Source organism: Balaenoptera ricei, chromosome 14 (genome assembly GCF_028023285.1).
Source record: "Balaenoptera ricei isolate mBalRic1 chromosome 14, mBalRic1.hap2, whole genome shotgun sequence".
In the NCBI taxonomy this organism is placed as follows: domain Eukaryota; kingdom Metazoa; phylum Chordata; class Mammalia; order Artiodactyla; family Balaenopteridae; genus Balaenoptera; species Balaenoptera ricei.
This window is the reverse complement of record NC_082652.1, coordinates 19,332,646-19,348,630: the sequence shown is the minus strand read 5'-3', so window position 1 is coordinate 19,348,630 and position 15,985 is coordinate 19,332,646. Positions and strand designations below refer to the sequence as shown.

The 15,985-nt window shown below is 51.7% G+C and overlaps 1 protein-coding gene across 3 annotated transcripts in view; it reads right to left on the bottom strand.

Annotated features, from left to right (window-relative positions):
- Positions 1–15,985, bottom strand: part of SSH1 (slingshot protein phosphatase 1) — a 59,952-nt gene that overhangs the window by 6,383 nt on the left and 37,584 nt on the right. For all 3 annotated transcript variants that reach the window (XM_059894257.1, XM_059894258.1, XM_059894259.1), the window contains 7 exons: positions 13,909–14,103; positions 12,646–12,739; positions 11,788–11,916; positions 9,270–9,316; positions 7,678–7,824; positions 5,945–6,145; positions 3,015–3,558 (listed from right to left, as the gene is read on the bottom strand). In XM_059894257.1, coding sequence (XP_059750240.1) covers positions 3,015–3,558; positions 5,945–6,145; positions 7,678–7,824; positions 9,270–9,316; positions 11,788–11,916; positions 12,646–12,739; positions 13,909–14,103 — 1,357 coding nt within the window. The remainder of the gene's footprint in view (positions 1–3,014; positions 3,559–5,944; positions 6,146–7,677; positions 7,825–9,269; positions 9,317–11,787; positions 11,917–12,645; positions 12,740–13,908; positions 14,104–15,985) is intronic.

The window sequence follows — 15,985 nt, the reverse complement described above, 5'->3', positions numbered from 1 at the left end:
CTCAACTCCGCCTCCGCCACTTGCACCAAATGACCCTTTCCAGCGCTCTGGTGTTGCCTGGAAACCAGAGTGACTTCGCCTCACCCTTCCCCCTCACGGCCTCGTGAGAATTAGTGAAATAACATTTCTGGCACAGTAACTGTGTCTCCCTTTCAGAAAGCGTCTGGAGTCTGCAGCCTGAAGACAGAACCCTTCCTGTCTGGCACAACAGAGCGTGGCTCCAAGGAACCACCATCTAACTGTGCTCTTCACAGAGACGTGGCAAAGGGCAGAAACGGTTCGGCAAAGACTCTAATACAGCCCCAAACACGGGTGCCCACGGCCCCAATGAGGGAGCCAGGCAGAGGTGGGTTTCATACACCAGTGGAAGGCACTTTTGCACCACTTTCCAAGAAACACCCCGCCTCTGGTCACTGGGGGTCTCCGTGAACTCAACGTGGGCTTCTCCATCCCGCCCTCCTCCTGATGGGCAGGGCAAGCCCTCACTCCCTCACGCACCCATCGACAGGCACCAGGGCTGCTCTTCTGGGCCGAGACCCAGCCAAGAACCGCAGAAGTGGAGGCAAGAGGGTGACTCTCTTCCCTCACGAGTTGTTTCACTGTGAGATTCCTGAGGTGGTTGAAAACCAAGCCTTCCTGGCAAAAGGTTTCTCCCTGCCCCTCTGTCGTGTCAGGGACTCATAGCATCCTGTGTGGCAGCCCGAGGTCCCCCCAGGCTAAGAAGTCAGGGTCTGCTCCAGTCCTGGGGGAGTCAAGGGGAAACCCATCCCCGATTCCTAGAGGCTTGCAAGGGGGCGTGTGGAGAGCGCCTGGTGGGGCAGGTAGGGGGCTGGGTCTCCTGCGGGACCCTATCCTGGTCAGGATTCCTGGGGCTGGTTTCCAGGTCGACCAGTGGGGCTTGGTCACCCCCGTGGTGAGGCCCGAACACGGACATTTTCCTGAAGCTTTGACCAAATTGTCTATATGTTTGTTTCTTCTAAAACCTTTAGAATCTAACGTTCTAAACCATGGTGAAATCTACCACGGTGGGAGATTTGTGAGCACCTTTCAGAGCTCATGGGGAGACAAGGGAGGAGGGAATTCATTCATCCAGCTCCTACTTAGGGAGGGCACCTGTCCTGTGCCAGGCCTCGCATTGGGCGCAGGGGCTACGAGCAAGACAGTCCCTGCCCTCCAAGGGCCCTGTCTCTGGACGCCTGCTAAGCTGTGCATTTCGGTCCCCGTCCCATCCTCTGAGCCACCCCCATCTCAGATGCTTGGCTTCCGTCTCACCCCATCAGTCTGCCTGCAGCCCACTGCCAGAGGGGTCTTGTCAACAACCACCTAACGCCCTCCCGTGCTTCCCAGCACCTGGGAGGAAACGCGCGGGGCCCTGCCATCACGCCCCGAGGCCCCGCGTGCCCGGCCACCTGTCCAACCGCGCCTCAGCCACTGCCCCTCAACCAGGCCAAGCTTTCCACCCTCAGGGGCCTGGGGGCCAGAAGATTCTCCTCCTGGCTCTCTGGGCGGCCAGCTCCGTCTCATCCCCTCCCCTCCCACCTTACCTATGTCACCACACCGAGCACCACCTGTATGTTTTCTTTGTTACATCCTTACATGTTTACCTCCCATCTCCCTGTAGGACCACGTGTGTTGAACTACCTTACAGCTGTACCCCCTCACCAACCTGGCCCCGGAGTTAATAAACACAACTTGAACAAGTGAATGGATGCTTGTCTCTAGGTCCTATTCCCTAGATAATATCACCCATCCACACTCTGGCCAGAAAAGGAAGGCTGGGTCCTTTGTTTATCTTCTTATCCAAGCTTCTCTCCTGGCCCCCATTCTATGACTCACAGCTACGTCATTTCGGACCAACCGAGGCACCACTGTCCCGGACAGAGAGGTTTTATATCATCTATCTTTATGGGCATTTGCTCTTTAAAGGGAAGGTGAGCGGTGAGGGAAATTTGAGAGTAATTACTGTTCAGTTTGGAATCTGGTTCCTGATTTGGAGTACGGGAGATTTAACTTCCCGGTTTTGTTTGCATTATAACGTGACGATGGCAAACTCTCTGTACAAGGGGGTGCCTCTGTCTGCCTCCCCAGTGCTCTCACTAGAGAATCACGGCCGGCCCGGGAGGTGGGTGGTCAGGCCACGGGAAATGAAGCCTCCTGCCCCCGGGCCAGGGCGAGCCAGCAGCAGAGCGAGGGCAGAACCCAAGACCAGGCAACAGAGGACGTCCCTCCACAAAACCAGCCTCCACGCGTGGGCCACTTGGAGGAGGAAACAGGCTGGAGGATTTCTTGATATTCTGAGCAAGTGCCAAGTTGAGGCAAGAGCTCTGTTGCAAATAACCCACCAAGTATGAGAGCTACGAGGGACTGCTGGAGTTAATTAAGCATTAGAGTCTGAGTTGCAAGACTAGATACTTGATGATGTCGGCTTTTTCAAGGTGGAAACGGTGTTATGGTTAGGTTATGAACGGAAGCATTTGGGATGGAAACGGCAGATCTGGGATTTGATTTGTTTCAGGATAATCCAGGGTATGGGAAAGTGGATGGGGGTGATATGAAAGGAAGAAAAGCCATACACTGCTAAAGGCTGAAGCTGGGTGATAAGTTATATGTTTTGTGGGTTTTTTTTTTTTTTTGGCCATGCCTTGTGGCATGCGGGATCTTAATTCCCTGACCAGGGATTGAACCTGGGCCCCCTGCAGTGGAAGCGCGAAGTCCTAACCACTGGACCGCCAGGAAATTCCCGTAAGTTATATGTTTTATGTTTTACATAAGAAAAAAGGAAAAAGACTTTGAAACTCTGCCTCAGACGTGAATGAGGCACCAGGGTGAAGAGGGCATGGGGGATGATCACCAGTCCCCAGGGGTCCCGGGTCCTCCGTCGTCTACCATCCCCATCAGCCTGCAGAACCACGCGGAAAGCCACCCACTGAGCTGGCAGAGGCAGCTGTTGGAGGGGCTGCCCCCGGGGCAGAAATGGCGTGCGTGCCGACACCCCCTCGCGGCCCCAGGCCTACCTCGAAGTCGTCCGGGCAGCTCCTCTTGCTGTTGTTGTTATTTAGGTTTTCCCAGTTGAGCAGGTTATCGAGCTGGGTTACGGGCTGCCCCCACTTCCCTGCTCCCGGGGCCTCCTCCCTTTCCATCTCCTCCACCTGCGGCGACGAGCCACCCCGGGCTTGGGGGCTCCCAAACTCTAGTTTCTTCCTCACTTCCTTCTCACAGAGTCCAGGACCTTCTGGGGGGTGTGCGGCCGGCTCGGATGGCTCTGCCGGCTGAGCGGCTTCCTCCAGCAGAGCATCCCTCTCCACATCCTCCAAGTGGACCCAGCCGCCCGTCTCGTCTCTGGGGCAGTGCAACAGGGGGTCCGAGAGTCGCCGGAGACAGCAGGGGAGAGCGGGTCCCCCTGGGGCCCCACTGCCCGGGAACGCAGGCTGGGCGGCGGCGTCCAGGCAGGGCGGCTGGGCTTCCGGGGTGCCGTCCAGGGTCTCCGGCAGGAAGTCCCCAGGCCCTGCCGGGTCATCCACAGGCTGCTGGCGCCACAGCTTGTTGTGCCGTTGTTTGCTGGGGGAAGGAAGGCAGAGGAAGGTCAGCAGACCCCAGTGCCCAAGGGTCCTGGGAGGAAGGGTGTGGGGAGCCAGCAAGGGGCAGTCCAAGGCTCGGGTGGACACCAGGGGCTCACCTGGGTAAAGTCTCTCTCGGTTCATTTATCCCCAAGAAATTTGAGAATGACGGGAATAGCCTTAGGACCCTAAGTCATCATGGCTCCCGTACGTATGGCATCCCACGTGTATGATCCATGTGGGATCACGTAAACAACTCTGTCATGTGATGAGGATGTCGCAGACATGGGAAGGGGGTCTGGACCTGAAATCCTATCATGGTCCTAGTGTCCCAGCTCTCCTGGTGAACCTGGTCACGCCACGGATGTTCCGTCTCTGTTTCCCCATCTGTCAAATAAGAAACCCAATCCTCTCCTACTTATGTCGTAGGGAAATAACGCGGATCAAAGTAGAGAGTTGATAAAGACTTATACACACTAACGTGAGCAGGTAAACACATAATGCACCTGAATAAAGCTGGGGAGATGCCAGAAAATTGGAAATATTTATGTAGGTCAGAGAGATTACAGGTCAGTTTTTAAAATAAGTCTTCTAATGCTGTGTTATTACTTTTATAACACATTTTTTAAACGTAAGGGTTAAAAAAAAAAAGAAGAAAGAGGCTCAGAGTGAAATCAGGTAAATGAGTCACCTCCATTAACCTCAGAGGATCACCAACATCCCAGGGTTGTGACGGTTAAGAGGAGAAAGAAGTAAACATAAAAGGACATGCAGGGCTTCCCTGGTGGCGCAGTGGTTGAGAGTCTGCCTGCCAAGGCAGGGGACACGGGTTCGAGCCCTGGTCTGGGATAATCCCACACGCCGCGGAGCAACTAAGCCCGTGAGCCAGAATTACTGAGCCTGCGCGTCTGGAGCCTGTGCCCCGCAACAAGAGAGGCCGCGATAATGAGAGGCCCGCGCACCACGATGAAGAGTGGCCCCCGCTTGCCGCAACTAGAGAAAGCCCTCGCACAGAAACGAAGACCCAACACAGCCAGAAATAAATAAATAAATAAAACCCAAAAGTTTAAAAAAAAAAAGGACATGCAAACTAAGGATTTGCTGTTGTTCTTCAATGCGAGGGAGCATCAAGGTCATTCACGGCCGTCTGCTCTGTGTGCACGTTCCGGGCAAGGCCAAGAGGGCCCTCAGATGGGGCTATAATTCAAGGTCAGTGCTGTGGTGCTGTGAACCTAGCCTGGCAACCCCTGGTTGGCCGGCAAACCCCTGATGGCAGCAAATGACTGAAGGGCTACGGGAGGCGAGAACAGGATGTGCCCCTTCCTCCTCCTCCGCGTCCCCCTCGGCCCTGCCTGAGCATCTGTCCAGCCGCTCTCTGGTTGACAGTGAAGGAGTCCAGAGATGTCCGGAGCTGTTCTCCAGACCCGCCAGTTGCTTCCCCAAACGTGGCCAAGACTTAGCCTGTGGCCTCCTCACAACACCGGGCAGAAACAACCCAGGGAGGCCTTGGGCAGACTGAACAGAAAAGGAACAGGGGGAGAGTGAGACCCTAAGTCCAGCAGCGATCCACCTGGGGTCACTGGGGGACCCTTCCATGGGGGCAGGATCACCTTGCACGGGAGCCCCAGAGGCTGACAGACCCGGGCATGCCCCCCGATTCCTGGGCCGCCCACTGGCTGTGTGACATGGGACACCTTAACCTCCAGCGTCAGTTCCTTACTCCCCATGAATGGGGGATCCCCTGTCCTCTGCAGACCTTTTTCATGGTGGAGTGGGTGGGTGGAGGTGGTGGGTAGAGAATTACAAAGCAGCTATGTCATCACTGACCGTGAGCCGGGTCTAGCGAAGCAGCTGCACGGTGCTCGTGGAAATTTTACAACGATCCTATCAGGGGGATTAGTTCTTAACTCAGAAAAGGAGACTGAGGCCGGAGGGAGATTGATGAGCTTGCCCTGAGCTACCAGCTCGTCAGCAGTGGGCCCGGGTCTGCCTCTGCAGTCCCTGGAGCTGCCCTGCGGTGAAGCCTGGCACGGGCTTGGCACAGAGCAGGTGCTCAGGAAACGGGGCAGCCCCGGGCCGAGACTCACACGGAGTCCTGCCTTGGATTAGAAGCCGTGCCCTGCTCCCTCCAGCTGCAAAACAGCTTTATGTGCGTGCCAACACAATAAGCACAGATCCCTCCTGGAAACCACTAATCAAACCCCAAACAATCATTGTTTTTCTCAAACCGGCTCCCCCCCACCCCAAGAGGCAGGATTTTGGCTGTGGAAGCCATCGCTGGGCCAAACGGGAGCACGGCTGGGATGTGGCCGGCAGCCCCGGCCGGCTGGGCGGCAGGGCTTCTGGAGCTCGGCTCTGCCAATTCTTCTCTGCAGACAGGCACCCACCTGGCGTCCAAGATGCCTTCATACTCAGACAGCTGCCTCATAAAGCCCGCGTTGGGGCGTGTGATGCTGCGTTTTTGCTTCACGTAGTTGTAGGCTTTCTCCAGGGGCCAGCCAAATTCCTTCATCGCGTAGGCTATGACCGTGGAAGCAGAGCGACTGACGCCCATTTTGCAATGTACCAGGCACTTGGAGTGGTTCCTCCTGCAGCCACGGGGGTGGGGGGAGAGGGCAAAAGTTGATACAACTGCATTCTCTCAGGTTTGGCACGATGGATCTTTCTTTTAAACCCTGAAGTTATCTCATTGCCCAAACCCTCCGAGGTCCTGATGTTCAGGCAGCAGACGTCCACACACCCTCAGTAGGAAATAACTTCACTGCAAAATCAATTAGCATTCAACGGGAAATCGAGATCAATCTGTCCTGCCCTGGCCAAGTGTCGCAGGGAGAAAGCTCCCCAATCGGGCGCCTTCCCAGGTGGCTGGGATCGGCCGGGAGACCAGAGCCCCTTGGGCAGGAAGCAACCGGGCAGTGAAAGGGGTATTTGCACAAGCTACTCACTCAGCTGCTAGAGCAGATGGAGACAGGGAGCAGGTTACTGTAGAGAAACAGGGTCAGCAAACTGAAAGCCACCGGGCCCCTGGCAGAGAGAGTGCCTCGGCAGACAGGAGGGTCAAGGAGCCAGCGTGAGTCCGTAGCACTTGACTTGGCCACCAGAGAAAGAAGCCAAGGAAACAGATGGGCCGATAGGCTTTTTGTAGGGAGACGGTACCAGCCCAGGCGAGGCTGATTTAACAGACACGGCAAGGCCAGGAACACTGTTGCTCTAGCTGTCGCCTGCTCACAAAGGTGAGTGGCACCAGGCTGGGGAAGGCTGCACCTGTGAAAGTTTATTTGTACAGGAGGCAGGCCGGCCTGTTTACATTAGAAGCAGCACACCTGCTCGGTGGGAGCAGGCTCATTTCTTATACCCCAGGCTTAAAGTTCATCCTCAAACCTCAGTGGTTTTTTTTGGACTGCCAAAGCCTATCCCCCGGGAACCCAGGGGAACTAAGATTTGGTCCTACATCATGGAGCTTTGACCTGGGTGCAAAGCAGAAGAGGAGGTGTCTCTTGATAGCATCTCAAAGAGTTGTCTCTGGTCCTGACTTCAGTGAGACAGAGTTGTTCCACAGGAGAATAAGGTGAGGACAAAAGACACGTGACAGCAGTGACAGGCTTGGGGCAGCGGGGACCTCTGATGGTCCGTCCCGTTCTACGTGAACAGGAGTCACACTAACTCAGGTGGAGGTGGGCCACAGCTCAGGGCATCTGCCCGAGTAGATTTCTGAGTCGATTTCTCCAGGGAAGCAGCCCCAAAGGTGCTCTGAGTCACGTACGATCCGCCCGCCCTCCTCTCTCCTCTGGCTCTGTGACTCCCCATGGGCAGAGCTCCCAAGAGCGTCCGCTTGGTACAGGGGCCTTGCCTGCAGCCAGTGCTAATGACGAAACAGGGGTCAAATGTCACGGCAGGTGAAAGAGAACGAGCTCATTTGGGGACCCCTGGAGAAGATCAATGACTCGGCCCTTTCGATGCTTGGGGTCCAGCACTCTAAAACCAGAGGCCCATCAGACATCACAGGCCCCTCAAGCCAGGAGGCAGCTGTGTCTGGGGTCACCATTAATGTCTGCCCACCCCGCAGCTGCCGGTCGGCTTCTTCCCCAGCCTGGCTTCTCTGGCTTCTCCACCCACTTACTTTGCTTTGTTTATAAAATGGTACGCCTCGTTCCAGTGGGCGAGGAGGTCTGTGGTCTCTTCATCATAGACTCGGATGTTATGATACGCAAATAATCCAGGGAAAAAATTATCTATTTCTCTAGTGACGTTTAAAATGTAGTCAACACTGCAATGAGAAAAAAAAAAAAAAGAACAAATTGGAGAATCAGAATGTGGATCAACAAAAACCAAAGTAACAACAAACTGAGCAGAGAAAAAATTAAATACACATTTATAAAGGGTCTGTGTTTTTATGGCAGGACTTCATAGTGGTGGTTTTTGGGTTTTTTTTTTTGGTATCTTCTAAATACCCTCTACATGATGAGAATACGTTATATTTATGATAAAAAACAAATTTCTGCCTAAAAAACTTATAAAAAGAAAGCTCCGTCCAAAGCATTGCTAAGCAACGTTAATTCTGGAAAGTAACCACACATATTACCTAAATACATTTTTTAACTCCTCTGAAGTTTGAAAATTTGTAACTATTATGAGTATACAGAGGCTTTAAAAAAAAAAAACAAACCAACATCTCCACTTTTAAGTAGTTAAAAAGCTGAATATATCCATCCATTTTTTTATGTCCTTGGGAACTGCCTTAACTCCTTTTTGAAACAAGGCAGGCTGTAAATAAATAAATAGTTGGGAGGGTCTGCTAACCCAGCTAACTCAGGTTCTGTAGTTCTCTAACTTTAATACTTACATTCCTGGAAGACCAATGTAATCTCAGGAGTTTGAAAACACCTCAAATAGGTTTCATAAGCGCATACTTATAAATGCTTTGGAAAAAAAAGAAAAACCTTTCAAATCATTTATTTATTCCCAGCAAGATAAAGAATAGACAGCATCACCCTACACTTTAAGATCACTTTCTCTTGAAAGAACACATCTTAACCAGTAGTTCTAAAGATATCTTTTAAGATTTGTTTAGTCTTGACTTTTAAATGCAGTAATTCAAGAATGCCATCATGTCAGACCCACAGGATGGTGATTTTGTGGCTGTGTTGTTTTTTTAAAAAATGTCCAGACATCTGTTCTTGAAGGTCTAGGTTTAAGCATTTTTTATCCCTGCTGCCGAGTATTTCTCAGATTGAGACAGGCATGTGTTTCTGGCCAACGCCGAGCATTTAGCTGCAAGATTCCCACCAGGCTCAAAAGTACAACCACAGAGAGAACCAGGAGTGGTCCGGGGAGCAGGGCTGCTGCGTGGCCCCCCGGTGTGCCCACACTGGCGCTCTCAGCATCTCTGCAGGGCGGGGGGGAGGGGGGAGGCTCGTGGCCGCGCCAGCATCCAGGCTGTCCTATACCATTTGAGGGTGATTTAGAATCAATCTCCCTGACACACACATTTCTAAACCCCAGTAAAATCTAAAACCCATGAATTATTCAGGAGGTGGCATTTTGAAGCACATCTGTTTAGCTATGCAAATCAGGCCGGCAGCTGCTTTGGAGATTGGGGTGGGCAATTGCAGGCAGGCAGGCAGCGCCAGGGCTCAGCTTCGAATGGACGGCTGAGCTGAGGGTTTCTAAGCTGCCTGGAAGGATGAGGGAAGACAAGGGGAGCAGACTCACCCTGAGCCCTGCAGTTCCTCCAGATTGGATGCATTCCATTCAGAGCCCTGGGGGACAGATCACACAAACCCCCGTGAGTGTCACACGTCAGCCTCAGAGCTGCTTACGGGATGCACGGTGTGCGCTAGCCCTGACGGTGATGGGTATCTCATGGGCCCCTGGCCTCAGAGGCCGATAAGAAAGCTGATAGAAAGAGGCCGATATCAGAGCAGGTTCCCCAGGAGTTCGTGGCATTGTCGGGGAAAGGGGCTGGTCGAGGAAACCCTGTCCCCTCTCATCACTCCCTTTCCTAAGACTCCAGCAGGGTCCTGTCACCAGAGGCAGTGACCTCCGACCTCCCACGCGGGAGAGGGCGCTTTCACATACCACTAACTAGAGCAGGAATTGGTTTACCTTTTCTGGGAAGTATTTGGCAATATTAAAAAAGTTCCCACCCTCTGACCTAGAAATTCCACTTACAAAAAGCTACCCTGAGGAAACACCCAGAATTCACAGAGATATATGTACAAGGATATTTACAGTTATTTATAATAACAAAACAGCAGAAACCACCCAAAGGTCCGACAAGAAGAAATCATATGATGGAGCCGTTAAAATAAATCATACTTTTGGAGGATATTTAATGACACAGGGAAATACCACATAATGAAAAAAAAATTTTTAAAGCAGGATACAAAACTATAGAATCAAACAGTACAGTTCTTTCCTTTTCTTTCTCTTTCTTTTTTAAGAAGCTATAAATGCATTAAAAAAAAAAAAAAAAAAAAAACCCAGAAGATAGAAAAACAAACATACCAAAGTGTTAACAGTGACTGCCTCTGGATTTGTGAAATTGAGAATGCTTTTAAATTTTCTTCCTTCAACTTACATTTCCTAACTTTCTGTAACACGTTTTAACTTCATACTTTAAAAATGGTATTAAAAAAACACAGAACTCTCCATTTCTGAGCGGGCAAAGAATACGGAAGGGAAAAAACAAAGAAAAAAACATCACTTTGCTCTTAGGAAATGCAATCGACACAGAGTCACAAAGAGCAAAATCACCCTCTTGGTCTCCCTATAAACTTCCTTTCCCGAGAGGGTGGATTGCTCCAGGTGCAGGGGCTGCAGGGGCCCCAGTGGAGCTGGCAGCACGTGGGCACTAGCTGGAGTTTCATATTGGAGGGAGAGGCTCAAACATAAAAATTCCTTTAGTATCTCTCATGGAAAAAGTGACATAAAGCACCAAACCACACTGAAAAAATAACAAAAGCTCTGCTAAGCCTGTGAGCATCCTCTTGCCGTGATCACCACCTAGTGGAGAGACGGACCGAGGTGCCTTCGGTTCTGTGTCCACCAGGGAAAAGAATCAACTTCCCAGAGAGGATTAGAGCCGGGGCTGCTTTCAAGATTCAGGCTTCAAATCCACGCACCTAGACACATTTAAATATATATACATTAAACATTTATAGATCTATGTATATAGATCAATATATATATAAATACGTTAAATATGTATTTAATACATTAAATATGTATCAAGACATACACATTTGGGGAACTACTGATTACTTCCTACAGGCAGAAAACACAGTCATTCATGCCTTTGGCAGCAAACACCCGTCCTCAACTTTCCCAAGGATGTGATTTCTGCTCTAACGATGGGTACCATTTTTGAGTGCCTACGGAAACTGCACTCAGTGCTTTAAATATGTACTAACTTAATCCTCATACTCATCCCCTGAGGTACAGGATGAAGGAAAGGAGAGGCCAAGAGACTTGCCCCCGGGCACCTGGCTGGTCAGGCTGGGGAGTGGGAACCTGCCGGGTGGGTCCGGTTTCCATCGCACCGTGCTGCCTCACTAACTAGTAGCGTGCCTTCCTCTATAACCCCCTGACTTTGAAAACTTGCCAGCTGCCTTCTGTGGAGACTTACAGCTTTAAGAAAATCTGAGTGAGGGACGGAGTGAAGAGAGTGATGTGCAGGCCCCGCCAGCCAGCCGTGTCAGCAGGGCCTGCTGCCTCCACGGGCTCTGGGAGCAGGGCAGGGGGCAGCTTGGGGACAAGCAGGGGGGGGGGGGGTGTGGGAGGGACGCTGCGCTTTCAGGCGTTTGGTCTGTCTCCTCTGCTGTTTCTCATGTCTCGGGACGAGGAGGCATAATTCTGGGGTTAGGCGTGGGTGTTCCCTTCAGGAACTGGGGTTTTTTTAGTTTGCAGACCATCTGGAGGGGGTTTCTGTTAGTGACCGATGAAGGCGGAGGGTGGTGTGCATCTGAAAACGGTTGCCAGCTGACTATGCCAGAGAGCTTTCAAACAACTCCCCGCAGCTCAGCTGGGAGCTGCGGCGCAAACATTTGGCTCTCGAGCAAACCCGTAGGCTGCAGGCCAGAGAAAGGGGTCAAGAGTTCCCGTAAAAGTCGGGACGGAGGCTCCAGGAACTCAAGTTTCTCCCCCTCTATGACTTGCTGCAAACTCCAAACAAATCAAGGTCTGATTTACGTTTCCCAAACCAGACCCTGCCGTGCGCTGTGCCTCTTACGAGATAAAGATGGTCGAAGATGAGGGAGGGCTTGTCCATCTGTCCCAAGATCAGGAGCATCTCGTTGTCGATGAACTCCTTGAATTCTTTCAAGTTACAGTTCATCTGTTTCTCTAATTCATTACGGATCTGCGGGGTGGAAAATATTAAGAAAGGGGGTTTGTTTAAAAAAACAAACAAACAACAAAACAGTTTCTCCAAAGAAGTAATAAAGTCACAACATGAACTACGACTGTTTTCAAAAAAGTGTTTTTTGGGCTTTTTTCAGAGTAAGCACATATGCAGTTAGACACGCTGCACACATGCGTGGGTGGTGGGAATGCAGGCTACTCGGCCTCAATGTGAATCTGACTAGGGGACGTTTATTATCTGAAAGAAGGAATTTGATTCCCTTGGGATCTTTTCTACTGAGTTGAAAAAACTTATGCTTTTCCAGTTATCAAATCTATCACTGTGAAAACGTAAAATCAATTTCATCTTGCTTTGGAAGGTATCACAATAGGGTTTATTATGTATTAATTCATAAAAAGATTGTACATGAGTTTTTTAAATGGCAATTTCAACCTCTTGGATCTACTTAGTTTAAGCTGTTACTACAATTCATTGCATTCCTTGGACAAAGAGCAACAGAAAAAAGAAAAAAGTAATCGAGAAAAACATTAAAAGGCAGTTTCATCTTGCTTTGGAAGGTATCACAATAGGATTTTTTTACATGCACTAATTAATAAACAGATTGTATATGGCTTTTTAAAATGGCAACTTCAACCTCTTAGATCTACCCGACTTAGGCTGCGCTAGGGCAACAGGACACAGGGATGCCCATGACCTCCGGCCCACCCAGCAGAGAAGCGCTCTTACTTCCTTGGACGTCACGTTCTCCAGGTCCTGACTCATCATGATGCTCCGGAGTTTGGCTTTGATGAGACGCTCAGTCCTCTCCCCTTCGGTTGGCCTGGAGAGAAATCACATTCAGGAAAGCGCAGAGCCATGGGAAGCCACATGAAGCCACGGGAAGCCTGCGGTCGGCGTTCACAGAAACCCCAGCTGCTCCCGGGCTACACGGAACACGGCTTGGGCACGTTCTCCGTGAGAAGGGGAGAGGGACAGGGAAGTCGCCCAGGGGCCACCAGAGGGGACGGCAGACCAAGGGGGCAAACAATGGTTGGGAAGCGGACTCGTCCTGCGGGTCTGGAGAGCCTCAGCCTCTCAGGGCCGGACGCTGGAACCGCCATGAGACATCCCCACGGCCCAGACCCCCTAGACTCTGCTGAGGACATCACTGTGTCTTCAGGCAGCCCATGGCCCCAGCTGCATCCGGCTCCCGTTACCTCCTTACACGCTTATACAGAACCAAAATCTATGTGTTTACCGGCAACTTCTACGCATCAGCCTGGTTCTAACCCTGGGGCCACACGGACCACGACAATCCTTCTTGTACGTCACGCCCCTTCATATGTTCAAAGGCATGTATCCTATCCAATGCTCTCGTCATTTCTTTGAGGCCTCCTACAACGTGGCTCCCGGTCCTCCCCTCATTCGGGGGGCCTCCCCTCCGTCCACAGCCCTCCTGCGTGTGGTGTCCCCAAGGAACAAGATGCTCTGGGGAGGAGGGTCCTAACCAGGAGAGAAGGGGAGAGTGGCTCCCTCCTTCTGGAACTAGAGTTAATGGAGTGCGGCCTCAGGCCACGTGGGGCAGCGCTGCTGCGTCAGAGCCGGCCGCCCTCGGCCTGCCTCTGTGCAGTTGTGTTTTGGGACCCAAGGAACCGGATGTCACATTCATCACACTCTTATAAGCAGAGGAAGAGGCTTTGGAAATCAAGACTTTGGACCTGAGGAGGAGGGACCAGAGCACCGGTACAGGGAAGCTGATGAACGTTATGGAGCTGCTCCCCAGAAATGCATTCACACCCGAATTTGTCTATCATTTTAAAAGGTGGGGGGGGGGGGGGGGGCGGTGGTCAGACCCTTCCCCAGCCAAAGACACCCACGGGCTGCAGGTCAGGAACCCCTGCGTGGGGTGCTGGTTCTGGGAGACAATGGGGCTGTGACGCTGGGCAGGCTCGGGGTCGGGGGCAGGCTCGGGGCTGGGGACCGCGGCAGGGGCGCCGCACTCGCACTCACTTGTCCGCGAACAGGGCGGGGGAGTCGGGCCTCGTGGACTCCAGGTCCTGCATGGCGTTCCACTCGTTGATGCAGCTCTGCTCGGAGCCAACGCAGCTCTCGTAGTAGGAGGCCCAGAGCAGCGCCACGCCCCCGGGGAAGTAGTTGTGCCTGCGTGCCACCTCGCAGGCCTTGTGGAGGACCTGCAGGGCAGACCTGGGGTGAGGAGGGGAAGAGGGTCAGGCCCGGGAGGCACGAGGGGAGCTGGGCTGCAGTCGCTCTTACCTCTGAGATTACGAGGGGGACACGTGGCCGCCAGGTACCACTGCGGGCCTCCGGGACACAGGCACCGACCCCGAGAGCAGAGGCGGCACCCGTCACCATCCCCAACGAGGAAGCAACAAAACTTTCTAACGCTCCCGATTGGGCAGGCTCCCAGGTCACTTTACATCCGCTAATGAACTCCCAGGAACCGAGATTCACTTCTGAGGTTGTGGTTACCTTGAATGTGGGAGCCGCAATGCAGCCGAGCAGTTGGAAGGAAAGCATCCTCAACATGCAGCAGAGATATGTGACTGCATTCCCAGTCACTTCATTTCTAGCTCCCTCCCATCAATGTTATAATAGCGTAGATGCTTAGATTTCGTAAGGAAATGAGAAACTCACAAGAACTAACTGCAGAAGAAGTTTTGGGAGGCAGAGTCGGGCAGGAGAAACAGTACTGAAAACGTATACATTGGTAACAGCCAATTTACTTATCCTTTTCTTACTTCTTTTTACAAAAATATGGGCTATTCCTCAGTGAATGGGGTGAATCAGGTATCAGTGAAGGGTGGACGAGCGAGGCCTTGGATGGAGAAGTTATCAGAGAACTAATGGCTCAACAACGGCGTAAAAACCACTGCAACCCACTTCACTTTCCCCAGTGGTCCACATCTGTCCTAGCTCTAGACTGGGGGAGGGAAGAAACTTGAGCTGAACATTTACGAAATTTTATTATAGTTCTGAAGTTTTGGAAAAACCCACGGGCCTGTTTTTTTACTCGCTCGTAGAGAAAGAGATAACAAATTATCCAGGGCCACAAAGGAACATCTGGGACGTCTAGAGAACGATGAGTTCATGATTTCCCCCCAAATGACCCTGAACTGACTGCAGGAACAGAAGACATAAAAACAAAGCAACGATGTTAGCGCGTGGCCCATGGGAGGATCCTGCATCACTCTCACTGTCCTGGAGAAAAGAGTAATTATTTTGAAACACTGGGCAGAATTCTTCTCATCAGAGGCCACCGGCTTTCTCCTGAGTCTTTCCCAGATTATTTGAGGGAGACAGCCGTGTGGATCTCATATATGAGTGGTCTGTGCAGCCCTCCAAGGATGACGAGGCTCTAGAATGTGTGTCGGGTTCAGAGAAGGTCTGGAAGTGGAAAGCAGTCTTCACCCACAGCTACCTCACCCCCTGTGCAGGTGTCCAGGGAGGCCCTACTCTGCCCCGGCCCCTACACCCTGCAGTAGGTATCTCACAGCCCGGCACCCACCCCTCAGTATAACATAGGACTCTGCTCCGGGTTTATGGCCACCTCCCTCAACAGACTTTAAACTCCAGGAGGACAGGAATTATGTCCGTTTTATGCCTCCGCAGATGCTCAATGCCTAGCAGAGTGCTGTTGCCTTCATGGAGCAAACTGATCACCCTCGGTGTGCCAGGGACAAGGAATCAGTGAATTTACACTAAAATGACATTTTGTCAGCAGGGACGGTAGAAACATAAAAACAAGGTACCTCCAACAACAAAAAGACCAAACAACCCAATTGAGAGCTGGCCAAAGGACTTGCACAGACATTTCTTCAAAGAAGATATACAAGATGGCCAATAAGCACATGAAAAGATGCTCAAGGCTAACTAGAGAAATGAAAACCAAAACCATGAGATACCACTTCATACCCATAAGGATGGCTGTTATGAAAAAAAAAGCAAAGAATAACAAGTGTTGACTAGAATGTGGAGAAACTGGAACCCCTGTGCATTGCTGGCGGGAATGTAAAATGGTGCAGCTGCTACAGAAAACAGGCGGGTGGTCCCTCAAAAGGTTAGACAC